The sequence below is a fragment of the Nelusetta ayraudi genome, unplaced genomic scaffold (assembly GCF_046127955.1).
Source record: "Nelusetta ayraudi isolate G7.1 ecotype Tasmania unplaced genomic scaffold, CSIRO-AGI_Nayr_v1 ptg000090l, whole genome shotgun sequence".
Lineage (NCBI taxonomy): Eukaryota > Metazoa > Chordata > Actinopteri > Tetraodontiformes > Monacanthidae > Nelusetta > Nelusetta ayraudi.
The window spans coordinates 4,124,082-4,151,767 of NW_027466140.1; the positions used below are offsets into that span (position 1 = coordinate 4,124,082).

Sequence of the window (27,686 nt, forward strand, 5' to 3'; positions counted from 1 at the left end):
TGGACCGTTGGCTCTGTTTCATGAGCATTAAAAGCAGCACTATGCAGTATTAATGAGGGGTAATGTGGCATCGAAACACGCAGTGAATCTTTAGGAAAAAATATTTTAACCTCTTCATTTCTTGGGATGACACAATTAGGTCGCCCCCCTGAGTCTTTGCTGATGTCAGTGAAATACACACAAAGGCAGAACCATTCATATCCATTCAGCTTCCAATACAGACATCCAACTGCTTCTGGTTTGATTTTTATGTATTATGGGATTTACTGTATTTTCCCAAACTTTTTATTTTTATTTGTTTTATTTATTTTAGAGAAATTCTGTTTCGAGGAACATAAAAAGAACCGCAGTTAAGATGGGCCTGGCTGTGAATATCCATTAGTGCCAGTGTCTCAGGCCACTGAAACCAGAGCTGATGAGTTTGGTGGTCATCGTCTCCCCTCCAGCAACAATCTGCTGATGGCAGACGGGCCCCCAAAACAGACAAATGTGTTGAAGGCGGTGAGACGAAGAGCCGTGTTTCTGAAGTCACAGTGACACACGAGCCGCTTGTGTGCGTGTGAGCAGAGTGACGCGGCGGCGTGCTCACCATACGGAAGCAGCTGCGCACGCTGGGCTCCACGTTGCTGCCGCCGAACGCGGCCACTTCGCCCAGCTGCCGAGGGATCTGGATGGCCTCATGGAGCAGCAGGCTGAGGTGACGCTGGTCCGTCAAGCCCCCGGCACCCGACACCTGTCGGAACAAGTCTGCAACCACCAGAGGTAGCAGACAGCACAGGTTCTTTTCAATATGCAGCTGCTATTTATACTGTGTCCTCCTGTGTACAGTAGTGAACAGCAGTACTCGTATGTGTGTTCGTATAAAGAGCAGCTGTTTACAGAGCGAATGGATTTCAATCTATTTCCGAATGACGCCAAGCTCAAGATTTTTTCCCAAGCCAAGAGCACTGGTAGGAAAAGGCGTAATTAGCCCCACGTTTACAGCCTCCAGCCAAAATCCTTTTTTCTTGTTTTTACTTTCTTGTTAAAAGTGATGCTTTGTTGGACCTTTGCTGGCAGGAAAGTGATCAGAAAGGGGGGTGGATAAACAGCTGGTGAGGGATGATGTCACTGACCTGGGAGAGGCATCAGTGAGCCCTTTGTGACATCACGGTTGTGTAAAAATGCAGGCATTAACACTTTCTCAAAAGTTGGGCAAGCAAAAGAAGTACGTCATAGGCTTTTCTCAGTTTCTGAGGAGTTCACTCATAGACAAATTGTGGCTGTTAATGAATTAGTTTTGCATAATAAGGCACCTAGAGTGTCTAATTTATTGATGTATGAGTAACAAAGAGTAACCAAAAAAGAAGGCAGCAGCAAACCAGTGTCTTTAAAAACATGCACAGTAAGGATTTACCACAGAAAACCTTCTTCTGAATGTTTTATTACTTCTTTTAAAGTAATGTAGTGCATACTACTCATGCGCTTAGTTTTTGCAATAAAGATGGATAAGATGAGAGTTAGTAAGAGAAAACCAAACCAAAACATCATAGCATGGCGCGTACAGGCGGAATCGCTAACAGTGGCCCAGCTGGTTTGTGTGATGTGATGCTGAGATGGAAGAGTCACATTATTCAGTCTGCTCAGGTTCTGAACGAGGCCGGTTTGCAAGCTGTCAGCGTGTGGACGGATGCTTGACAGGTGTGTGAATGTGTGTAAACACTCGTCTGGCCCCGTCGGGACAAAAGTTTGGCTTGAACACCTGCATGTCTAACGTCCCTCTCTTTATAGTTCCCCATAACCTGAGCAGAGGCGTTTTAAAGGTTCACATTGAGCCGGTTAATAGAGATGAGTTTGAGGCCTTTTATGGAGACACTAACGATGCCGTCTGAGCAGCTCCTGCATCTCAAACATGCCGTGTGCGTGCATCCCAACCCTAAAGTGAGATAAAGTTGTTCAGCCGGACGCTCAAACTGATCCACTGAGATCAAGAAGGCAAAGTTTTTTAATTATTTTAGATTATTCTTTTTTTTTTTTACTAATCTGTGAGGATAAAGGCAATCCTTTGAATGCCAAACCACAGCCAGCGAAATGAAGACGCTTTATTAATCGAGCCGGTCACCGGCTGCATACCAACATTAGCAGGAGGAAGACGGGCAATGGAGCCGGGGGTTAGGATGGCAGAGGTGGGGGAAAAAAGGAAAAGCTTAGGAGGCTTAACAGTATCCTCAAGACCAACTGGGATAAGGAATTCATTTTCCGCCGGTCCTCCCACTTGTTGATGCTCTGTTCTGAAATTTAAGCATGCAAATACCCGGTAAAACAATGAACTGCAGGCCAGACTCCTTCCTGTCAGGCAAACAGCCTCTCAAGGCACCTGCAGCTTTCAGCTCGCCGATGATAAACAGAAGCCAGAGCTCTGAGCGATTGCCAGGTGTGCACAAAACACTAAAATCGCAAATATTTCTTCCTGTTGATTTGAGCTCAAGCACGGAAGTGAAATCCATGGTGCTGGCGCAAATAACTTTATCAATTTCATGACAACATTTGTCAACCAAGTATGAAGACGAGGCACCAGTCTGGTGTGATGTTCCTGCTGCATGACGAACAAAATACCTCTCACAGCACTTTACCTATATATGAAAATCTGGTTATAAAAAGAACGTTTTTTTCCATTTGATGCCACCTATTTTACCTGTTCATGAACACACTGTTCTGTGTAGAACAATGCGTTTCTTCTACACATATAGCTAAATAATAGGTAATTACCGCTGCAAATTAATGAAATATTCTGATTCTGAAAAATGCTGCCGGCTTACAACATCTAAACTGCTGCTGTGCTTGTTGTTCCCATCTTCCTGCTTTCCAGTACTGGTAATGAATGAAATATTGATTTTTAACATCCTTGGACAAGTTTTAAATCCTAAAAATATTTGTGACCTTGCTAAAAAATAAATTGTGCCGCAAATCATGTTGGCTGCAGATCTAGCAGCGCGACAGCACACAATGCTGCGTGCCTTGACCGTAAATCTTTTTACATTTAAATGAAATCTGTCCAACAGCACAGTTTCCACCTCCAGCAGCTTCAAAGCAGATCTGATGCCCAGTTTCGCTTGAAGATCCACTTCCTGTCAGGCGCTAACAAGCAAATTACCCCTGTTCTTCTGGTCATAATAATAATAATAATCATAATAAAAACATTAGTTTGTGATGGAAATAATTATCAAATGAGGAGCCAAAGGCAGAAGATCACGAAATAAACACCAATATAAAACATTTTAGAACATTAAGAAGAAATTTGCATAAGAAAATCTGTGTAAAAAGCACAATTCAAAAGCATCTTCTAATTCCCAGTTTGTGTGCTCGCTCGAGGTGGTTTTCGCCTTTTTTAAACCAGAGCTGAAGAGCGAAATGCTTGACGTAGCGAATGTTGAGCTCATGCGACCTGTGCTATTTGTGTCTTCCCGAGTGTTTCCATAACAAGCGGGGAATCATGGCTGCATTAAGAAAAGTGCCTCTGTCACGAACAAAAAAAAACAACCCAGCCCTTCTTGATCCTTCGCTCGTTTGTTCAGATGCTTTTATTTTCACTTCAACCAGCAGCAGCATCAAGCCTACGACGCAACATTCTTTGGCGCAGCATTTGCGTCTTTACCAATTAACTTTTATGTCATTTTGAAAGCAGATTTTCCAATGTGTGCTTTAGATTTCGCTCGACGCCTTACAGAAAAACACAAGCGCCAAGTGACGTCTGTGGCTGCCAGAAACAGGATCAATGAGAGCGGCTTCTGGGGCGCTGCCACCTCGACCTCGACGGTCTTAATTGAAGGCAAACATGCCGAGTCTGTACACGGCGACACGCGAACCGCCACCACTTCAAACGCTCGCACTTCGGTTTCGCCGGGTACATTTATGGGACGACTCGTTAACCCGGGGTTACGGTGAAAAACGTAAGAGGCCAATCATGCGGAAGCAGCGCGGCTAATAAAATCTTACGGCCTAATCTATAATTGAAAAGGGAAGAAGAAAGAGCGAGAGATTTATCTCTCTGCCGGTTGATTCGGGAGGGGGAAAAAGTGGAGTGGAGATATTGGAGTGTGTAAATAGTGTCTTTGGCAAGCAATCCTTTTAAAGGCCTCTGGTGTACTTTGTCGAAGTTAAGAGAGCTTTCTGTGTCATGGCTGCAGACTCACTTCCTCCATTAGACTAAGTGGATGTCTTTATATAATACGGGCAATTAGGGCTTTTGGGGGGGTTTATTTTGTTGTTGTTGGCTCATTGTTTGCAGTTGAGGAGACGCATTCGGCACGCCAGCGAGCGTCGCACTCACATTTGTACTTCTCTTGGACGTCGGCGTTGCACAGGCTGACCAGGCCCATCTTGAAGCTGAGAACTCGCATCTTCCCATTTCGAGCACTGGTGGAAGAAAAGAGGGGAAGGGGAGAGAGAGAGTGAGAGAGAGAGAAGACAGTGTGGGGGTTTTATTTCATTTTCAAACGGCTGCCTTTTGTGTGCGAGCCATATATTCTAATACTGGTCAAGTGTGTCAGAATGACAAGGGGTCAAAGCAATTTACAGCAGGTCAGTGGAAGCAGGTGAAATTGAATTTGAGCACACTGGACTGACTGGAGGCGTTCCGGGCGCTTGATGTAGAGTCTTTGACGGCGTTTACAGCCGTCCATCTATTTTCTATCCCCCCTCGCTCCACTTGGGGAGGGGAAGGGAGAGGGGTGCGGTTCAGGGGGTTTGGGGGGGGGGGTTTGCTACTATCCCAGCTGTGCTGGGGGTGAAGGTGGGTTACAGCAGGGGCCACACATTCGAAGACATGGGAAAAAAAACCCATCCACACTCGGACCGACTGGCATTTTAAGCAACCCACACAGACACAGAGGGAGCATGAACGCACCACACAGTAAAGGCCTCAGTGGGAATTAAACTGGCAACCTTCCAAACACTGCACCACTGTAATTAAAGGGGCCACATTTAATAAATGAATGTTGGTCATTTACTTTCAACAATAAACAACGTTTGCTTCACCTGAAAAAGTCCTACTTGTTCCTCACAAAACAGCGTTTGTCTCAGCCAACACCAAGACGCCATGTTCAGTGTGCAGGTAACGGAAAAACAGACGTTCAGGAGCTGAAAAGGTTCATTTTGATAATGAGACCTTTTCAAATATTTCCCAGTTTATAAGTATACCTTTATTTTTATTTTGCAGTTGGTGTATTTAAATTTCATATCCCAGTTTCATGAATCCACTGGCTCTTGCGCTCAGAGAAACCACTAAGTTTTGTTGTTGTTTTTCCCTGCCAGTTGGACCAGGGTGGCTACAGTTCAAGGCTTCTCATTGGTGCGAAAGGAGAAATTATGAGCTACTGCAGCGGGGAGACAGGTCTCTGCAGCAGCTGTGCTCACAGTCACTTCTTGCAGTTCTTCACGGTCTTCGTCCCAGACTTTTAAGGGCAAACACAGCAGCTGCTTACTCACTAAAAGAAAGTAATAAAAAAAAATAAAGCTGAGCAGTTATGGAATCCTAAGCCAATTTAAAATGCTTTCCAAATCTGAGCAACCCAGCCACAAGGTTAGAAGAACAAGAAGTCAGAGAGTAATTTTCTCCTCCAACACCAAGTGTTGCTCGCACATGGGTCCAAATCCCCCCCCCCCAAAAAACAAAACAAAACAAAAAATACACAGCAGAAACGGTTTAATGCTCGGATTCAGGTCAAAGCAGATCGAGCCAGACTGCTGGAGTCAGCTGAGCAACATCACGGTCACATGGTTCTCTCTCTCTCTCTCTCTCTCTCTCTCTCTCTCTCTCTCTCTCTCTCTCTCTCTCTCTCTCTCTCTCTCTCTCTCTCTCTCTCTCTCTCTCTCTCTCTCTCTCTCTCTCTCTCTCTCTCTCTCTCTCTCTCTCTCTCTCCTTTTTGCCCCAATTAGACTGCAGAGGGGCTGGAGTCGGTCCAGAGGAGTCGGCGAGCACATTGGGACGACTGGCTGTCAGCACCTATTCACACACACTCGTGTGCCATCTTCAATATGCTCCTCAGCATTGGTCCTCCAGGGACGTGTCACTCCTGCGCACCCCGCTCGTGTGACACAGCTCTGCAGGGCGCATGCACACACATACACTGTCACTGCCGCACACACACACGGAAGTAAACACACACACACACACACTTTGCTCAGAGTCGCTGGCACTATTTACTGGATAACAAAAAAGCAATTACTGCAATTTATGTGGAGGTTAAAGTCTATCAGCGTCTCTCATTAGCAGCCAGCAGTTAAGAGTTGCTGCACAGATTCCCAGCGACCTCCAGACTTCCTCTTACTGTGTGTGTGTGTGTGTGTGTGAGTTTGCTGGACTCTCCTTGAAGATAACAGCAGTCGCACAGGAGCAAAGACTGGGCGAAGGAATGGGGATTTGTCTTGGCCGGCCAGAGACGGTCCCTCTGCCCGCACGTAGTTATCGCAGAGAGTCTGGGAGCCTTCGGCCGGTTGTTTAATTTCCAGACGAAGACGTCTGGGGGAAAGTTTCTATATTAGGCCTGCTAAACAAAAGCGGCCCACACCGTCCAGTTAACCTGCTTCCCTATCAGAAGCAGGCTTAGCCTTAAATCCTGCGTCCAGCGTCTGGAGCTTCCCCTGAGAGCTGCATGCTTTTTAAATATCAGAGCAGACCATGAGAAAATATACAATAATAGACCCAGCAGAGGGAGGAGGCAAGGTTCAGGGGCCTTATTACCGGAAAAATGTCTTAACCGCTGTTTCCATCTTAAGTCTGAAAGTTCAAACCTCTCAAAGAATCTGACCTTCTCGTTAGGGAGGCGGTTGCCATATTCCCTTTTTCACCTGTGCTGCCGCCTCGTAACAAACAGACTTTCGGTTCTCCTCAAAGTGGCAACAACAATAACAAAAGACAAAAAAAAAAAAAAAGAGAATTTGTTCACTCATTTTATCTACAACGGAGCCGGGAAGCAGATACAAATTGTGGCCGGCCGGCTTGTTTAGCATTTCCTTGGCGACAGAAGTGCTTCATAAAAAGCAAGGTGCAGGGAGCCAATCTGGAAACTGCACCACTTTTCTATCACCATTAGACTGTGCAATAAACATTTACTTGGTAATGATGCTTCCGACTGCCAGCGTGACTGACGACAGCCAGACTGGAAAATTCAAATTGATTTTTTCAGCCTCGCGCTCGCCGCCATTTGCTGCCTTGTACATGCGGTATGCATGTCATGTCATATCACCTGGAACAGGGGGAAGATAAGATCGCTCCATTTGATCTTGGCCGACTCATACCAAGCCTACACATTGAACACAGACGCAATGCAGTGCAAATTCATCGCAATGAATTTGATGCGGGTTGCTTGCGGAATTATCGCTGCATCATCAGAGGAACGGCAGCAGATAAAAGACAGCCGTGTCTGATGTTGCGCTGATTGCTGTCACTCCCAGTGGCTGATCTAATTTCACACACGTCGTCCACGTTACCCTAGTTAAGGATTTCCTACACGATACAATTTGCACAAAGGCAAGTTCAAAATTCAAGTCAGGATAGGATCTTGTTTTTCCAAAAGCAAGCAAGAAAACAGATCAAAATGTAATCCTAAACAGCGATGACATAATATTTTGTCGGCTGTTTATCCCGAGGCAGTAACGGCGGCAGATGAAGATGCAGACAAGGGAGATTAAGAATGCATTCTAACACAACTTGTTTACATTATTCACTGAATAAGACTATTTATAGTTGTGATAATCTGCAAAGCCCTCCCTCTACAGACACTTGGTGTAATACATTTTCATAACCTCAGAGATGCATAAAACCGTGACCATTGTTGGTGGATTCTGAGTGATTGTTAAACCTTGAGAAGCTCATTGTCCTTCATTTGTCAATTGAGTGTAGAAAGTGGATTCAGAATCAGGTTAAGAAATCATCTCACACCTGATTCCATGTGAAATCCATCAGACATTCTCACCTGGCCAGTTCCAATAAACAGGTGTTGATACATGTGTGGTGAAAACAACAGCCATTAAAACAACATGGCGTTCGGCATCTCTTCCCACCTCAAGACTTTAGGACTTGCAGGTAAATAACACAACAAAGACGAGAAACTTCCTGAGCTGGAAACTGATTTGAGATGAAGAGGAGGGAGAAAAGTTTTTGGCACTGAAAGGAGGGATTAGAGGGAGTCACAAACAGAAACTCTGGAAAAAAAAAAATCGCTACTGGAGTCGAAACTGTTGGTGTGCAACCATCTCCAGCTAATGTTTAAATATTTTATCTAAGCATCTGCGATATACATAATTTATAGCAGGCTGCACTGGATATATATATGTACACATCATGGGTAATTATATTATAGCCTACGTTGTAATATAAAAACAATCACTAACAATTGGCTAGAAAAAAAAACCAAAGAACAAATTGTGATTCGACATGTTAAAAGAAGCAAGACCCATAATGGAAGAGAGCCTCAGATCTGTGAGGAGGAGACGCCAGTTTAACCCGAATTCATTCACAAGAGGCTGCTTAAACGCAGCAACTAAAGAGTTCTCTTTTGAAGATGAGTTCAGTAAGATTTCTCAAAATAACAGTCCTGTTTCAGAGGCTAAACTTTTCCCTTTCAATGGCTCTCTTTTGACATTCACTTGTCACTGTGGCAACATCACTGTTAAAAAACGGAAAAGGCGGCTGCAGCAATGTATATAGGGAACTGCAAAAGAAAACACAAATACGCATCCTTGAAACTTGAACTTAATTCATCAAAAATAACACATTAAATACCACACAAAAAAAACTATATATATACACACATACATATATGCTATCCAACTATGCAACTGCACTCTGATTAGCTGTGTCACTGCCATCCAATAGTTCCTCCTCTTTCTTCTCTTGCTACGTCTGTAACTTTGGCCCACGTTGACTTCCTCTCACGTCCAGACACATCAGTACCAATCTGTGCATGGAAGTGAGCACACGCCCACAATTCTGCCATTCCCATGTTTGATAGATGACGCCTGCTGCGCGCAGACCCAGACTGCAGTCTGTCCCCGACTGTGCCAGGCAGCCAATTTGGCCTCTTCTACTGAAAGGTAAACCAGTTTATGAGACGACGGAAGAGAAGGAGAAGAAGGTGAAGGAACTGGATAATCAATCAGATTAGCTACGACAAATACAGGAAGCCACTGCTGCAAGGCGCCCTTGAAAAGGCCCCGATGAGGGCGAGGCAGAGATCCAGCTCGATACTGCTCGCTTGCTGCAGCAGCATTTTTAATCAGAATCGGGTGATGTTTTCGCAATAAAAGAGAAGCCGAATAAATACATTTGTCCAATCACCTTCCAAAGTCAAATCCATCCATCTGCTAGCTCAGCTGACCCCCCCTCCTCCCCCACCAGCCCACTCGGTCCACCTACCTGTCGTAGACGTTGAGCAGCCAGTTGAGACACATGTCGACACAGAGCGGGATGTTGACCAGGATGGACTTCTCCTCCTCCAGTCTCTCGTACATGGCGGTCAGGCTGTGGATCATCTCCACCACGTCCATCACGTGCTCCCCCTGCTGCAGCTCCTGCTCCCGAAATACCTCCCCGAGGCTGCTGAGCGCCACTAAATCCACTGCAAACACGCAGACAATGACATTGTGCTCATCCGTGTCTAGCCAAGCATTTCCTCTATTTTTGTCTTTCAAAAGTCCCACAAATTCTTCCCGTGTTTTTTTTTTTTTTTTCAAATAGTACGACAAGATCAGGAAAACATTTATGCAGAGCGACTGAAGGAAAGAAACGCGGTTGGGAAATATCATCCTTCCCCTCGGCGCGCCAGGCCACAAGCGACAGCCGTGTTTATTCACCCTTCTCCTCACTTAAGCCTCGGCAGATGTTTCAAGAGCAGTGGCACAAATTTGATTTTGCTTTTCTAAACTAATTTGATGGACCCTCTCGGAGAGAGCGAGCTAAAAGGTTGTTGATGGCAGGTATAATTGGATAGAGCGATAATGAGGCAGAGCAGGCGGAGGAGATCGCAGGAGGGTTTTTTTTTTTTTTTCAAGGTTTGGGGTGTTGGGGGTGTTGGGGAGTCACACATACACAAAGAGACATTTCTGGCGGGCTCTTATACAGCACTGCTCAATCATTCATGAAGTGTGCAGAGAGAATAAGAGTTCTGCAGTTATCAAGGCAGCATGGCAATTAAATCCTGTAATGATATCAACCAGCGGACCAGAAGAGGGAGAGATAAAAGGGTTGTGCATGAGGAAGTAAAAAAGGGGAGATTCACTGAAAAAGGATTTTTTTTCTCCCCCCCCACTCCCCTTTCGCTGCGCTGAGCGAGCCGAAGCGCATTTTATCAGAGCGGCGGCAGAGGTGGAGGAGAAGGGAGGCAGGGAGCAGAAAGGTCGGGAGCAAAGAAAGAAAGGCAGAATGCGAGCGCGCGTACGCGAGGGGCCAAGACCACATGAAAGGGGAAGAGTGTGAAATCGAACCAGCACGGGCTCGCACACGCTGGCGCCGAACTCGGCGGGAGCGAAAGCACTGCAGGTGATGATGAAAATGGATAACATTAAGGCTCCGGCAGCGTGACGGCGACGACTCAAAGGCCGTATAAGCGCGTTGAAAAGTGGAGCACAGCGTTGGGAAAACGCAGAACAATCGTGAGAGGAGGAGGTGGAGGAGAAAAAGAAGCGGGAGCGTCTAACAGGTGCCGTGAACCCGGATAAGAATGCACTCAAAATTCAAGCGTGTGGTACAAAAAGGAAAAGAAAAAGACTAATTGCTTTTTTCATTTTTCTGCGTAAGCCAAAATTGAGCGGCTAATCGCTGCAATTACCTGGAATGCCTGGATGAAAATGAGGAAGAAAATCGGCCGGCTGCGCGGCGCTTAAACATATCAATACCTCAGAGTACGCGCCGCCGAGAGAATTGAAGGAATTTTAATAGTGTGTCCGCAGGCCGTGCGACGCCGCAGACAAATCCTTCAACTACTGCAATGGAAAAGTGGGGAGGGGGGGGGAAGCGCACCAAAAAAAAGTGCCACACCTAATAGTTACATCTCATTCCGAGAGCAGAGCCGGTCGAGCAGTGGATTTTACAATGGTGCCAAGTTAGCGGGGCAGCAATTACTGCCACCACACTCCAACTGAATGAAAAAAAAAAACGTTACTGATGAGACAACTGTACGTACATCTGAGAGCCTTTTGAACCCGCCGCAGCTTCATGGCCGTCCTGTACGCAGAGAACTTGATGTTGTTGAGGTCCGCTGGCAGAGAGAGACACAGAACAATGACACGTTAGGGGGAAAACCCTGAGGATCACCAAGAAGGAACTATTCATCATCCAATGCGAAGAATGTTTGCCTGACATTCAGATGTGGTTAGTGGTCACACTTTCCAAATGTACATGTAAAACTTCACGACTCATCTGACAGCTTTAACACTGTGAGGTGTAAACAGTTGAGAACAATTATTCTTCTTTTAGAAAAAGAATCAAAATGTCATAAAATGTAATTGGTTACATTACTTTGATAAAGTCATTGAAACAGAGATTAGATTTTCAATGGGGTAACTTCCAATTGTAACTAATTACTTTTGCAGAGTAACCTTCCCAACACTGTCCGCAGCAGCCGGGCTCTTGTCACACCAGTGCAGAAGTCATTAGCAGGAAGCGGCGTGAGGGGAGTAACTGGCTCGCTAAGTTATCCATATGTGTCCGCACATGCTTCCATCCGGGCAGGCGGGCGTGTGGAATGAAAGTGTTCCGACGTGGCCCCCCCGCGAGCGTCCCCGAGTCACATCAGATTAAGAGTTAAACGCGCGGCGTCGTTAATTAAAAGGCGAAGCAAAAGGCAATCACAGCGGCGGCAAATTGGGCCTTGTAGGTTAATGACACCAGCCATGTCGTCCCCGAGGTGTTCCGACTGCGGGCGGCCTTAATGAGCTGTGTGACGGCGGGGCCTTCAAAGCTGAGGTGCGACGGTGGCGGCGGCGGCTGCGGTGCCCCCCCCCACCCCCCGGAGCGCCGAGTGTGCACAGCTGGCAGGCTTTAGGTTGTTTCAATTGTCCTACCCAGCGCCTGGTACAGCTCAGTCATCTTTGGATGGTCCCAGCATGTCGTCTGGGCCTGGTGGCTGCAGGGAGGCAGATGAAAAGAGACAAAGATAAGGGACTTTTGCGCAAAAAAAAGGGAAAGAATTTATATATATATTTATAAAAATATTCATGGTCAGATTTTCAGAGGGGACAGATCAAGAAACGCAGGAGAGACGCAGCGCGGCGTGACAAGACAGGAAGTGGTTGACGGCGAGAGATGGCAGATCAAAGAGAAGCAGAACAGATAAAAACGAGAGAGCCAGACAGGAGAGTCAGGCCTGTGTTGAGCAGAGACATTCTGAAAGAATTCGACTTGATTAAAATAAAAAAGACATCAGCTGTGACCGGTGAACTGCGCTCTATCAACCCAGCAGCAGCTGATGAGGTCAGTCCTGCTGTATCACAGCACAGAGTCTTAGTGATTGAGAAGATGTAAAAGACTACGGCAGGAAGTCTTACAGGGCTCGGAGGCCTTTTAACAAGGCACTTATCATATTACCTCATTGATTGCTACACTATAAAGTGAGTGCAGATACTAATCTGGACTGTGAACCATTAGCCCCCCTGTTCAACCAGTCAGTGACACTTCTGCTGAAGCTCTTTGTGAGGCGCGCTTGCTTTGGCACGGTTTGCACGCGAGGAAAAGAAGAAATCTTCTCACGAGTTTTGACTTGAAATTCCCATATTATGTAAAATGAATCACTCCAACGATACAATGTGCCTCTAGCCTCATTAAACACCATAGAAGAGAGACGTGCTCAAACCTTCCCTCCTTTAGTTTCCTCTGCTTTTAAAAAATATCGGTCCAAAAAAAGGTTGTGGAAATCACTCCTTTGTGATGTCACAAGGGGCAATGAGACCTCTCCCAGGTTAGTGACAACACTCTCTTGCTGGTGTTTGTTCTGCCCTCTGAAACCATCTTACAGGTTTTGATGCCTTACAAATATGTAGAAGGCATCAGTTTTAGCTAAAAACAGGGCTGTATTTTTCTAGAGATTCGGGATTAATTAAAAGTTCAGGATGACAAATCAAGAAACTTTAAGACACTGAGAAAGTCAGACGTGTGTATTTCGGTGAGAGAATAAATGACAACATTGAATACCTAAAGTGTGCAGGGAAAGGAAGCAGGCAGCAGTAAACCTGCGCACAGTGGAAAACACACACAGGGGGATAACAGCGGCAGCACTCTGCAGCTGGAACACGATCGCTGCTGTGAATAGATAAACAGATGAGTGCTCCGATAAATGGGGGCTCTCAGTGGTTCAACAGAGGGCCTCTCCTTTAGTGGCTATCTGCTTTCTAATTGTTTCTGCACGCAGACGGACGAGCGATGGGAAGCTCTTAACTAATGCCAGGCAACTCGTACCGCCTTAAGCAGCCGCAATTTAGGGTAGCAGTTGATTAGCTTGCTGAAGAAAAAAAACAAACGAAAAAAAAAACATCAAGTGCGTTTTAAAGAGGCAGAGCGGGACGGCAGAAAGTTCCTCTAAAGAGTTTGTCTGAGAGAATTCAACACTTTTGACGTGTTTTGCAGACTGGCAAAGACAAAATCCCTCAATTTCACAACATTTTGAAAGCAGCTCCTTCCCTGCTTGTGCAGACAGTGGGTGCGTCGCTGCGTCACCCCAACACAACTGTGGAGGCAAGTGAGTAAGACGCACTTACTTGATGTAATAGGGCACTTTGTTTGGAGAGATGGCGCGTTCCCACGGAATCTGCACCGAACCTGCGTGGGCACACGGAACAAAAAAAATAAAATCTAAAGACACCTGGAGACGTCTGTTTCCTGTGCAGAAGGTCCCCGAGTTCACGTCCAGACACCAAAGTCCCCTCAGCTCTTGTGAGCAGAGCCGGTAAAATACAGCACTGCCGGTTTATTGTGTTTCATTTTCCACAGGGTGTCGGTAAGTTGCACGCCGCCCGATGTAATCTGAGAAGCGACGGAGTCAAGAAGGCGTTTTGCAGTGATGGGGTTGGTGGACAGAGTGCACCGCACAATTCTCAGGGAAGATGATGTGAGACACAGCAACACAGAGGGATAAAACAGCTCCTGTGATAACAAGGTAAAATGCTGCGATTGACAGCTGGACAAGCGGGTCAGTGGGCAGGAAGAGGAGCGTCTCCATCTGCGATGCCGTGGCTTTACTTTATCTCTGGAAGCGGAGACGAGCGAAAGTGCCATTCTGCTCGCCGTCCGTGCGCACTGTATCGTGTGACCTTTGCAATGCAAGCTGCTGTCGCAGCCCCCCCGCCGCCTTAAAAAACCCACATGTTCCTCAGAGGTGCGGTGGGCCTCGCTGGCAGCATAAAGCCAAACTGCGGCGCCTCAGAGTCGGCGTGAACCGCGGAGAAACGCTGGGATGGGATTGAAGGAGGGAAGCGAAAGATGCGCGCCCACAAGCGCACCCCTTCAGGCGCGCAGCCGGGAAAAAAGCTTTTCCCGTTTTATTTTATCAACTTAAAACTGGGCTTAAACTAAGCAGAGCGAATCGCATCTCGCAGCCCCCCCCCCGCCCCCCCCCCTCCTCCAGCTACGTCTGCCGCGTGCTTTGAAGCACAGCAGGTAAGAGAGAGACGGAATGCACAAACGTGTGTGTGTGTGTGTGGATATGCGTATGTGTGTCTGCGCTGCAAACGGGAGCAGCGACCGCTGCAGCCAGCGTCGCTGGGGAGGAGGCTCGTCACGACTCCATCACGCTGGAACTGATGATGAAGGCGGAGGAGGGGGGGGGGAGCCTGGCAACTCCACCTCTAACCTAAAAACCACACACACGCGCACGGAAGCAGCACACGGGCTGGGCCAGGGACGCTGCGCCCTGGCAGAGCTGCGTGCTGATTGGTCGGACATGAGGCAACGACTTCAAAAAGGGTGAAAAGGTCGCTTACTGGACAGGAAATGCTGCGATCCGGGGCCAAAGTCTCTGTGTGCGTCCTGGAGCTGCTTCAGCCGCTCCTCTATCGAGCCCTGCGCGCGCACACACACACACGCACAGACACACACACACACACACACACACACGTGCACAGAGTCAAATCAAAGAGAATCACGCTGTTCCTCCCCGTTCCGACACAAATCCCCCAAATAGAGATCCGCGCACACAAACCACCTGCTTCTCCTCCATTAGTTAACTGCAGAATATAAATGATGTCTTTTTCTTCTTCTGCCACCCCTCTCCCACCCTCACCCCCACCCCGTCCTCTGGAAGGAGGGTGGGGGGAAGCTTTGAAGAGCCGCAGGTACGAAGTGAAGGCAGATAACAAAATAATAAATTTCTGTTGAAACGAGGACGCCGCTTCCTGGTTGCAGAGGAGGAAGAGGAAGAGGAAGAGGAAGAGGAAGAGGGAGAGGGAGAGGAAGAGGAAGAGGAAGAGGAAGAGCTCCAAGGAGGTAGAAGACGAAGTGGGCACCGTCGCGACAAGCCTCCGCTGCAGTGAGCGCGCCGGGAACAATGAAGTTTCCAATAGCCTTGCGCGAAGGCAAAGTCTCGTGTCAGTTGGGTCTCTCGCCAAATGGGATTTAGGCGCCGACTAATCCTGGTTTACTTTTAATGCATTGGATTCGGAGGGGGATGAATCATTGTCAGCCAGCATGTTTGAAACATGCCATCAGGCAATGGGAGTAAATCCGGCCTCAGCGAGGTGGGGAGGGCGGGAGGGGCGGGGGGTGGGGGGTGTCAGGCCGCCGCCAGAGAGAGACGATTGGGAACGCAACTTCACGCGTGCAAAGTTGGAAAAGGTGACGGAAGCGACATCATCGCGCCTTCTCCCTCCCACCAGACAGCCCGACCAGATCATCTGGACCTGGGATTTCAATTGGCCGGGACTAATATTTTGTCAGCATCGCAATCTATTTGCCGCTCGAGGAAGAAAAACGAGCAATCGACAAATATTAGCAAATCGCATTTGGGGAATACACTGTCGCCAGCGCCGGGGAAGCCAAATAAACGACTTTAGCATGAATCACTTTAATTAAGAGAGTGAGGCGGGAGACAGAGAGGGAGGCGTCTCTATTCTTCTTGCTTTCAGCGGGAACGATAGCGAGGACTCCGGCCATTGTGTCCGACCGCACGGCGGGTGATGGATGGAGACGTTAGCGATAGCCCATCGACCGGCTGCGCAGGAGGAAGACACCTCGGCGGCCGCCGGACACGCAGGAAACAACAGTGGGAAAACGTTCCCCAACTTTTCATGACTGCTTGAGACACCTGCGCCTTCACAGGACGCTGCTGAGTTTGGGGGGGGGGGGGGGGGGGTGATGATGCAACATCCGGGAAAAGGCCTTTTTTAGCAGCCGCGCGACCGGCGGAGGGGAGGACCGGGCTCCAGTGAAAACGGAGCCCGGTGGGAATAAACCATCCCTCCTGAAGCAACGTGACGCAGGTGTATGAAGGATGACGGTGAAAAAAAAAAAAGAAAACGTGTCACTGGCCTTCAATGCAAACCTGAACGCTTTCAGCGATTGTTGACTTGAATTTATCATCTGCTCCAGAAGTTGGATTAAAAAGGTATTTTAACGATCCATTTGTTCCAATTTGTGCCGACTCGGCGTATCCTGCTTCTCAATGATACTGAATTCCTCAATTTTATTGAAGAATGTAAAAAATATATTGTTTTTTTTATTCATTTTTTTTTTAAGTTTCAGCTTGCTCCAATAAAAACGGTCCATATAAAATGCTGTGGCCCTGGATCATGTAAACCTTATTTTTTTGTTGTTACAGACCAAATTTAATGGCCAGAAGTTTTTCCTGAAGGAAAAAATATCGACCGCTGCTTTTAAAAGAGCCGTCGCTGCGTCTCGTGAACGCTGACATTCCGGGGATACGCTCGGAAACCTTGAAGGCAACATGAAAGCCTGTGGAGATGCGAGAGCGCAAAGCAGATAGTGGAAATTAATTTCTCACGCCACTCTGCGAGGGGAGGCACCGTCAGACCGGAGGGACTGAGGGGGGAGGAGCCAGCTGAGCAGGAATTAGAACATCGCGGCGGTGCGGCGAGGGCGACGCGGAGGTGACCTGAGAGGAAGAGCGTGTTCTCACGCGAGGCGTGCGCACGGCGTGCACGTCGGGGACGCCGGCTGGAGGCTCGGCAGCATGTAAGCTTTGCACTTTAAGGGTGCTGGCTGGAAAAGGCATCCATACGCTGCACTCAGCATCGGTGTCTGGGGGCGGAGCGTTGCGGGTGTGAGGGTGGTGGAGGGGGAAGGGGAGGGGCAGGGGAGGAGGTTCACTGAGTCCAAGTCACTTTTTTTTCCCTCGCCCCCCCTGAAAATTTCAAAAGGCGGCGGCGAACCGATGCCTTTGATTCCTGGACAAGTTGCCGCCTTTAGGAAAAGCACATGAGTTTGACTCTTAACACTCGTTAATTATTCATTCATCTCTCCTATCATATTTCGCACATTACCCTCAAGTTTAAGTGTGGAATTGGGGCAGAGAAAAAGCCTCATTTTCACAGGTGCAAAATAAGTGCACCACATTGTTTCCTTTTCCTGAACTCATCACATGAACAAAATGTTGCAAAAGGCATTTACGTCTTATTTTGGAATACAGCAGCTGCATTTCCATTACAGTTTTTCACAAAATAAAAGCCAGATTTCTCAAATTTCAACAAAGTGCAATTGCAATTTGCAGGTGTTTCCATCGAATGGTGTGAAGCTAATGAGACACCAGCATTTCATCTGTTCATCCTCAGCCACTGCGTTACACTTTGCAATTCCCTCAGACACTTGTGGAGACGTTATGGAGCAAAGCTTTGACAAATTCAAGGTCAAACCACTTAGTGGTTTGATTCCCGGTAATTATAAAAGTCAGGGCTGTGACTGGCTGCTTACCCTCTGAATAAATGGTATTTTCGGTTTTGTTTTGAATCAGCAAACGTTTCATCATGACCCGTACCTGTGAAATTATACATTATGATGGGCGCCTCAGATGATTCACCGACGCCTGCTGCGGCTCTTCAATCATATTAAACCTGAAGCCTCGATGAAAAATCACAGCCACTGATGGAAGGAAGCGCTTGATTCACTGGGTCTTAACGAGCAACGGGTTTTCTGTGAAATGCTATTAAAGTGTGTCGTCATAAACTCACCCCCCACCCCTTCCCAACTCCGACTCCACTCCACACACACACACACACGCACACGCGCACACACACACATGCACGCACATGCACACGCGTGCCCTTGACGAGCTCAAAGAGACAAAGTCGAGGCCTCGGGCGTTAAAAGCATCACAAACTCTTAACGTCCATCAGTGTGAACCGTAAACATTCCCATGACTGGCTCACGTCTGCTTTGATTTTTGACTGCCGGACAAAGACACCGCCGACAAAGTCAAAGCAAGAGCGCGGCAGCCGGCAGCCTTCAGCGATGCTCTACCTGCAGCACTTTCCATCTGCTGTTGAGGTGCTCCAGGGCGCGGGCGTTCTCCATCGACAAATGGACATCGGAGATGGCCAGCTGGTGGGCAAGATCATTGATGTGCTTCATGCCCTCCTTCACCTGCGTCAGCTCCTCCTTAAATAACTGCAGGGGGCACAAGGAGAGGCCGGGGTTGGAGTGTTGAGAGGGAGGAGGCAGGCAGGGAGGGAGGGAGAAGAGAAAAGCGCAAATGAAAGCAGAGAGAGCGCCTGAAGAATAAATCACAATAGATTAAAACTCTTGAGCAAACACAAACAAAACAGCTAAGATTCTTTTCCTCCGAGTGAAGACTTGGTATAATGATGTCGAAGAAGAGCCATTATCCTCGATAAATCTTTAAGAAAACAATGTCGTGGGGAGTTAATGAGTATTGGCTGAGTAGTCTGCGCTGTGGCGTGTCTGCAGGAGGTCGAAAACATCATCTTAAAGGTCCCACATCGCACCAAACACACTCCGCCAAAGACTTCTGTACGGAAACAGCTAGTTCTGGAAATCAGCTCTTTGTGATGTCATAAAAGGTGACAAATACCTCTCCCTGGTTAGGAAATTAATTATCTTAAAAATGAATTATGCTTAATTATCATTAAGGCTTTGCCGCTGTAGTCTGGGTTGGACAAAAAAAAGAAATTGAGAATGTAACTTTTAGGATGTCATAGGTCAATCGTGTTCATTATGTCTTTGCTTTTTTAATGAATTTACATCTTTCTTTTAACCAGACAGGTTTTTCCTACTATGTCAGATTAAAAGAAAGATATAAATCTATTTAAGATGTCAAATTGAGGGATGTTACAGAGCGAAAGAGCGAATTCTGGACGTTGAATGAAATCCTGAAGAACGTTTGTTCAAGCGTGCTTAACGAGGGTTTCGCGTCTGAGTCTTTCATGCGTGCATCCACGTGTCGTCTTGTGTACCCGTGACTGACAAAACACGCTAATGTGTTAATGCAAACAGAGCCGAGGCGGAGCGACAAGGCCGCCTAGAGAGAGCATGCAGGCGCCGCACAATTATGGGCCGCGGCGGCGCCTCGCGACGACTCGGCCCATGACCTGCCAGCACGAGAGCGGCAGCACGCCACCCACCGTCTTGAAGCGCCGCGTCTTTGTCGTCGCCTGTCACATCATGGCGGCTGTGACAGGCGACGAGCGCAAAGCAAAACAAACATTTAACACTGACACTCTCACTCACAAAGCACGCCGTGTTCTTGAGCGGAGGAAAGAAAAACGTGGTTTGTTTGCAGTGGTTTTCTGCTTTCAGGGTTCGGCGGCAGGCGATCATTTTAAAAAGAAAATAATTTTCTTTGATATACGTACATGTGGTGATTGAACGTTTCCTTGGAATTTTTAAAGACCCTGACAGATTTGTTGTGATTGCGGTTTCATTGCTGTTTCATTACTGCGCAAAGTGAAAATTAGACGGGTGAAACGTTGAAGCGCAAAAAGCCGTCAATGACAGTTGAAAAGGTAATAGAAGGGAGCAGCAGTAGTGCAGACAAACAAACGTGCACTGTAAAAAAAAAAAAAAAGTTAGGTAAGAATAAAATATGTTGTCTGAAACCACAAAAGGCAGAGTGGGAGGGAAATAGGCAGTGAACAAGGGAAAGTGCAAAAATAAAAACCGTTGCGGGGAAGTCGTTGAGATGAGGCCAGTTTGTTTGAAGCTGCTGCTGCTGCTGCTGCTGCTGCTGCTGCTGCTGCTGCTGCTGCTGCTGCTGCTGCTGCTGCAGTCTCAAGGTCTCCTGCTCTAAATGGAGCCGCTGCATGTTTCATCGGCTCACATCTTTCCACTCAGAATGACCAGATTGTCATCGCTGATGACGGCAGGAGCGTATTACTGTTGCCTGGCCTCTGTCAGTTTCACCCTGTGCTCAGTGTGTAGGGTGGGGGCCTGTGACAGCTAGTTGTAGATTGAAGGCGCACCACCGGGTGTGGACAACTTGAAAAGTGTTTCTGCTTTGGACTTCCTAACACGTGATCGAACAGACAACAAAAAATACCTAATGTGAGATAAATTTTTTTTTTTTTTAATTGAAGGGTCACAGCTGTCTTAATGTCTGTGCGTTTATTAAAACAAGACAAAGCAATTCTAATCTATGAGTTCAACAAGACAACCAGGCTTGATGTCAGACCATCAGGATTCACAGCGGAGGGTAAAACTTAGTTATCGAGCTGCCGGCATGAGTCGCCGACTCTCCCGCTGCTTTCGCCTGGTAAAACTTTCTTAAGTGGTTGTTACGAGTCCAGTCACACCAACACCGAGCATTCGGCAGCCTTCACGCGCATCAGCGGTCGACGCCTGGCGGCTCAGCTGGAGCCTCTTCATCGGCTCAAAGTCGTTCGACCGACCTCGTCCTCCCGAGCCAATGGGAGAGCTCCCCCTTTGTTCTGCGAGAGGGCAGACGCACCTGTTGCGCAATGGCTGGCAGCGGCGAGAGCCGATTAACCGGGACGACTGAGCCGACTGAGTGGTAAGTGGGCTAAAGACGCGAAACCGTGGAAATGCGACACGATAGGCGTCATGTTCAGAGGCGGCGAACGCAAATTAAATATAGATCAGACAGCTGCGATCAGACAGCTGCCATGCGACGCACAGGTCTATAAATACGGAGACACGGGTGGGCCACGCTCTCCCTCGTGTTTATACAACACATTCCACTGTTTACGTTGATATATTTATTAGCGACTCTGTTTACTAGCCCACAATCCGTCCGCCAAACACTTTTAATATGCATGTGTGACGGAGATGGAGTGCGTGCGTGCGTGTGCAACCGGACTAGATTTTTTTCTTGTGCTTTGTACTTTGACCGTGTTCTGGGCGCTTTGAACCTTCAAAAAAAAAAAAAAAACACTTTTGTTTTCCATCTCGCAAACGTGACAAAAACAGCACGTGTGCCACTTCTGTGACAAACAGGGCCGCCGACCGACCGCAGATGCAAGATGCCGGAAGAAACGATGGGACACGGACTCGCTTTGAATCTATTAAGAAAAAAGAAAACGTGCGCTGCGTGTTTGATGGGGCATCTTGGTGCACAAGCTGACGGTGAGTCACTGCAAATCCAGGGGGCGGTGCTGTTGGGCGTCCTGCTTAGTAGGAATGGAATCATGTGGAAGTCAGAGGCGGAAAAAAAAAATCCCCTCTAGCCTATCGAGAAATTCACAAAGTGAAGCAGTTAAACGCATATTATGGTGCTCAGTGTTGTTGGGATTACTCCATAAAAGTAATGCAACTACTGATTACTGCCACTACTCCTTTGAAAAAGTAATCTAATTACTTATTTAACTACTTTGTCTCACAAGTAATCAATTACTAACTACTAATTACTTCAGTTAAAAGAAAGATAAAGTAACAGTTGCTCAGTGCGTGGGAATGAACTTTATTAAAGTGCAAATTTTGCAATTCCAAATATTGTCGTCTTGTTTCCTGCACATAACGTACAACGAATCACAATATTCTTTAAATTTAGATGAGATGAACTCACAGTAATGTTTGTATTTCCATCTATCAAACGCAATCGCTGTTTGGAAGAGTAGTGATAATAGTTACATTAATTTGATAAAGTAATTACGATGTAATTACCAGTTTTGCCACAGTCATCCCGTCATATCACTCCATTACTCAAAAAGTAGTTTAATTACAGTAGTGGATTACTTAGTAATAGATTACTCGCCAACACTGATGGTGCTTTACTATTCCAACAGTGCACGTGGCTGCCTTAACCCTGCGGTAATAACAACCATCTCCATCTTTCTGCTGTGATAACGCCGGCCGAGGCAAAATCCATACGGCCACTCGTATCTGGCCTTTAAGATAATGTATCCGCCATTGCCAAATCTGACTTTATCAAACAGACGGGGAGATACAAACGTATCCGATGCCAGTTCTGCACAGTGCCGCGTGTGTGTCTGCGCCCACCTTGGTGGCATCTATGTGGTCCTGCAGGGAGTCGATAAAAAGATCTCCGACGGGCTCCCAGGCATCTCGAACGCCCTCCGCCTGCTCCAGGGCCACCGCCAGCTCCTCCATTGCCGCCTGGATCTGCAGCAGACGCTCTAATGTCCTCTCCATGTGTCTGGGATGAGAATATCATTTATAACAATCATCCTGCCTGCCAGCCCTCATCATTTGGAACTAATGCAGACAGCGAGCCCCGGAATCCATAGCAGCCTCGCAGCCCCATTTGTTCTATTGTTTGTTATTTCACAGTCTCAATGTTCCTTCCTGTGAACAAAGAGCTTGGTTTAATCAGACTCAGTGTTACGTGAAGGTAAAGTCTGAATACTTCAGCGATCTGGACGATGATAAACTTGCTTTGCTGATTATTATTGTAATGGATTTCATTTTCTGCATTGTGTTTTGTAATCAGGTTATGCTAATTGAGTTTTGTGAGTTGCTGCGCTACCTTACAGTATATTCAGACCTGCACCCACACACACACACACACACACCCACACACACACACACACACACACACACACACACACACACACACACACACACACACACACACACACACACACAAAGCAATAAAGTTGCTAGATGGATCTAAAAGTTCAAGTAATTAACTGTTGGATTTTATTCTTTTATTCCTAGCCACCACTTTAAAAGGCCACATAGTCAAAACTCCAACCAGTTCCGTATTATAAAAAAGTGAAAGTACTAAAGCAACTCTAATATTTCAAGAATTTGCCGTTGCTTTTGTGTACGACACAAGGCTGCACACGGCCAAAGTACTTGCAATCATCAATTTCATTCAGACATAGTCACCAAAAAACTAGAATTGCAAGTCTTTTTTTTTTGTGGGAGAGAGGGACAAATTCTGAAATGAAAGTCTAATTTTACCGCTGACCCTAATTTAAACTCGCATTATCACAAGTCTCAAGTAATCCTTCCCCCTTCATTAAAGCCTTTATGATGCCCGCTCTGCTCGGAGCTAATGCATTTCTTTTTCCTTGTGTCCTTAAAACTAAACGAGGTGGGTTCACTGTCATAAAAGGTGCACATTGCATGTATACAGTGAGGTGAAGACTTGAAGCTTACGGTCCACACACAGACACACACTGGGAGGGGACTTATCAGCAGAGGACAGCCTGTGGCAATTAAGAATGAAATAATGTTCATCAATTTTTTTGAGCATCTGTGTTTCCTTTGCCGTTTTCCAACTGGATCTCTGAGATCCCTGAGCCTCTCAGCCGCACAGCCGGCTGTTTCAGCCCCACTGAGACAGCGCTATACAAGGTAAGTAGACACATCACGACAGAAGTATTGAACTTTGACTTATTGAACGGGGGGGACAAGAGTCTGACCTGTGGCGGTCCACGCAGCGAGCCGTCAGCTTCTCCCACAGGTCGCTGGCCACGTTCGCCTGCTTCCACACCGATCGACTCACATTGAGGATCCGCCGACGGGGCGACCCCTCTGCGCAGGTTCGGGTCGTGGCAGGCGGACATAAATGTAAAAGGTAGACGGGAGAGAAAACAAGGATAAAGAAGGTGGAGGAGGAGAGCAGACGAGACAGCCGGTAACGATCGGACACGGAGCCGGCCGGCTCCGCTGGCTTGACAGGGACACAAAAAAATAAGACGGAGTCAGAGAGAGAACATGGTGATTAGCAGGGACGCTGCAGCATTACCCCGGTGCACAGCCCCGCTTCTGAGCCAGACAGCGAAAAAGAGGATCGTGTCAGAGGGGATAAAAGGCGAGCTTTCTGTATTATTGATCCAAGATATCCAGTGTCGCTGCAGAGCTGCTGGGTAATTGGTCCACGCCCAGAAACTTCACCCAGTGTGACATCAGAAGGAAGGGGGTCCGCAGCCAGGAGCCACAGTCTGAATAATTTCACCTGTGCCGCTTCCCACCACTTGAACTTTGGGCTTCCATCCCCGGGAGAGGAGAGGGGAGGTGGGCGAGTTTGACATTTTGGCTGGCGCAGCACTTGGCAGCGAGTGCAGAGGGGAGCAGACCTTTTCCGTCGGCCAGGGTCTCCTCCGACTCCTGGAAGGGGTGCTGAGCCAGGAAGGCTTGGGCCGACTCCAACACCGAGTAGATGAACGGCCCGCGAGACTTGACATCCTCCATGAAAGCCTGTCAGGAGCACACAGAGAGCGAGAGGGTGTCAGTCGGAGGCAAGCTGAGGCGCCGTCGTGTCCGTGCCGCTGCTGAGCAGAGCAGAGCAGAGCAGAGCAGAGCAGAGCGCCGGGAAAAAACACACACAGGCCAAAAGGAAAAAAAAAATGTGAAAAATTAAAAATTTCACATTACTCATTTGCAGTTCAAGCATGCTAATTAGTCACGTTGACGCACCTCTGCAAGCACTTGACAACACTTCACATCACAACCAGCAGGGAAAACGCAGCGGTTTGGAATTCAAATCTCAACTGGTTGAGCTGAACAGTTCAAAGAAAGCAAGTTGCAGTGGCACTGAGGGCTGGATCGCTTGTAAAAGCCTAATAGAATCTTCTCCCCCTGTTTGATTGACACATTTAAATAAGTGTCATTTGAATTAGATTTATCTCTAATTTATGACTCGTTCCAGCCCTCCAGGAGGCCCAGCGGGCATAAAACTGTGGTTCTCGTGTCTCTAAAGCCATTTGTCACACTCCGCGCCGACATATTCGCTAATACAAGGGAAATGTCACCGCTTATAAAAAATGGTGAGCGTGGAAAAACCTGCAACCCGGGTGAAGTCGACGAGGGCCGGCTGAAACATACTTTCAGGCAACGGGTGATGATGTAGATACAAAAAAAAAAAAAAAAAAACATAACAAGATACTGGATGCTTAATCCTGACTTGTACGTGTGAAGCCAGGCTTGTTTGTTACTTCTAACCGCTGAAAAACCAGCAGAGCCAAATGATATCAAATGATTGTCGGCTTCCGCTGGGAGACGACGAGGCATCGGCATCTCTCCCACTGGGAGAACTGGTCAGCTGGTGTGTCTGCTCTGGAGAGCCAATTAGGCTGAGAGCTCTGCTCCAACGACCTACATCTAAGCGCGCCCTTAATGCAAATAACCTGCGACGAGAAAAAAAAAAAACACCTTCCCTCCACTCCTGACTTCCTCCCCAGGGGTCAGGAGGAAAGGCGGCGCGTCAACTCTCCTCACTCGTCCTCGACGCTAATCTTTCCCGGGCACAAAAAACATACCGCAGGTACCCGGCATTAATGCCGGGGATATCCGCTCTCTTCAAAGTAATTTATTTAGGGAGGAAACCGGGGTATTCAATCCTCTTACGGCATGAAGAGATTACAAAATTCAGCCGCAAATCTACATTACGAGCCGGAATTAGCGGTGCTGCGCGACGGCGACAGAGTTTCAGCCAACAGGAGCCCGGCGAGCCTGATAACGACAGGAAGCACCAAATGAGGCGGCAGGCAAACAGCAGCAGGCGCCGAGCAAACACGCAAAAAGTGTGTAACGGTGGGGAGCTGCAGCGCGAGATAAGATTCCCCCCGTACGGAAGTCGGGAAGAAAGCCTCGCTCTCCGCCTCTGTTCCCCGCTCCCTCCCCCCCTCCTCCACCACCACCACCACCACCACCACCCCTCTCCTCACCTCTTCAACCTCCCGTCCCCGCTTCCCTTCCTCTTTGCCTTTGCCTTCCTTCCCCTCCGTCTCATCTTCTCTGCTCTCTTCATCCGTCTTTAGCTGCTTTGCTGCCCAAAGAGGAGCTGAGCCACGGATTCCCCGAGCCAGCTGTCATGTTAAAACTTTAATTCCAGCTAAATTTCACACTCAGAGGCTTCATCTTTGCCTGAGCTAACATTAAGAGCAAAGCCTTCAGATCAGATTAAGATACATAATGCATGGGGTGGAAAAACGTCCGAGGGAGGAAATTACTCCATTGACTCGGGTCTAAACATGTTGATGGCGTTTTCCTTGCGCCGCTCTCTGCGGACGGCCTCGCTCGATGCACCGCCGGTGACACCGCAAAACGTTTTTTCTCTCCGCCGTATCTTTTCCTTCTGGAAGGATTCTGCAGCTGCGCCGTCCCCTCTTTGTGCGGAAACCCGAGATTATTCACAATGTGAAAAAAAACAAACCAACAAGGCCCCGTGCGGAACACGCAGGGCCAAAACAAACATGCGTTTGCCGTGACCCACATGCGCGCACAAAACCTCCCATGCAGGGAGCTCATCCCAAACACACACAGTCGCATCGGGACGAATCCACTTAGGATCAATAATTCAGCTTTCTTAAAACGCTTTAATTCTCCATAGAAAAACAGGGACGCAGTTTCCCTCTCTGCTTTGTCACAGCGGTCTTAAAGCAACTGGATGCTCGGCAAGCCGAGGCGTCCTTCGCAATGCGCAGCCGCTGCGCTGTGAATGGAAAAGATGACGGCAGAGAAAATGAAGAGTGAAGAGGAGAGGAGATGAGAGAAGATCAGGAGGAGGTGGAGGGAAGGGACAGCAAGGCCGCTGAACAATGTGAAGTGTTGCTCTTCTCCTCGTCATTTTGGCTTTTAGCTGTAAAAAAAAAAAAAAAAAGAAAAAAAATTGGAGCTGGAGTCAGAGAGTGCAGGCGTAATCTTGAAAAAAAACTGTATCTGCCAACATCTTTTCTTAAGTAATGGTGCTCATTAATTTTTGGTTATTCAAACCCTGTCAGGGCGAGTAAAGCTCTGTCTTTTGGTCTCTTTAAGTCCAGCGTCACTCAGATCTCTGCTCCAAAAATCACTGAAATCTCACCAATCTCCAATGGAGAAACAGCTCGACTGTGCTTCTTCAAAGGAACCCAGTGAGCAACAGCCTCACAATAAGATGATACGGAAGAAACTTCTAGCTGAGCTCCTGCCAAAGTGATTTGATTATGCTGCAGTTGCGGCATAATCAGTTTCATTCTGGGTCTGTGCCTCCTTGCTGAGGACACTGCTGCTGCAAGCCGGACCAGGATAGGCGGAAGCCAATGCGGTGGTTGGCATTTTCACAATAAAAGTCAGACAAGACAGAATAATGGTACAGAAGCCTTTCGCATGCATGTGATATGAGGTAAGCTGCTCATGAAATGCCCTTCTTGTGATCAATAAAGTTTTCTGAATGTGAAGCTTTATAGTGGAAAGTCAGTTCCCTTTCTAATCTCAACAGCTTTTTTTTTTTTTTTTCAAGAGTTTGATTGAACATTGCATTGCATTATCAATCTGATTGGTCAGCTTGAGGATCATCCAGTCAGGCTTCCAATGTCAAATTCAAGTTTTGCGAGGGTTCTGTCGA

The 27,686-nt window shown here is 47.4% G+C and overlaps 1 protein-coding gene across 3 annotated transcripts in view; it reads right to left on the reverse strand.

The window, feature by feature from the left end:
- drp2 (dystrophin related protein 2) overlaps positions 1–27,686 on the reverse strand; it is a 73,172-nt gene that overhangs the window by 18,584 nt on the left and 26,902 nt on the right. For all 3 annotated transcript variants that reach the window (XM_076046341.1, XM_076046340.1, XM_076046342.1), the window contains 11 exons: positions 24,439–24,559; positions 23,782–23,893; positions 22,391–22,547; positions 18,440–18,586; positions 14,953–15,031; positions 13,732–13,792; positions 12,043–12,104; positions 11,163–11,237; positions 9,398–9,599; positions 4,310–4,395; positions 590–747 (listed from right to left, as the gene is read on the reverse strand). In XM_076046341.1, the coding sequence (XP_075902456.1) occupies positions 590–747; positions 4,310–4,395; positions 9,398–9,599; positions 11,163–11,237; positions 12,043–12,104; positions 13,732–13,792; positions 14,953–15,031; positions 18,440–18,586; positions 22,391–22,547; positions 23,782–23,893; positions 24,439–24,559 (1,260 nt within the window). The remainder of the gene's footprint in view (positions 1–589; positions 748–4,309; positions 4,396–9,397; positions 9,600–11,162; positions 11,238–12,042; positions 12,105–13,731; positions 13,793–14,952; positions 15,032–18,439; positions 18,587–22,390; positions 22,548–23,781; positions 23,894–24,438; positions 24,560–27,686) is intronic.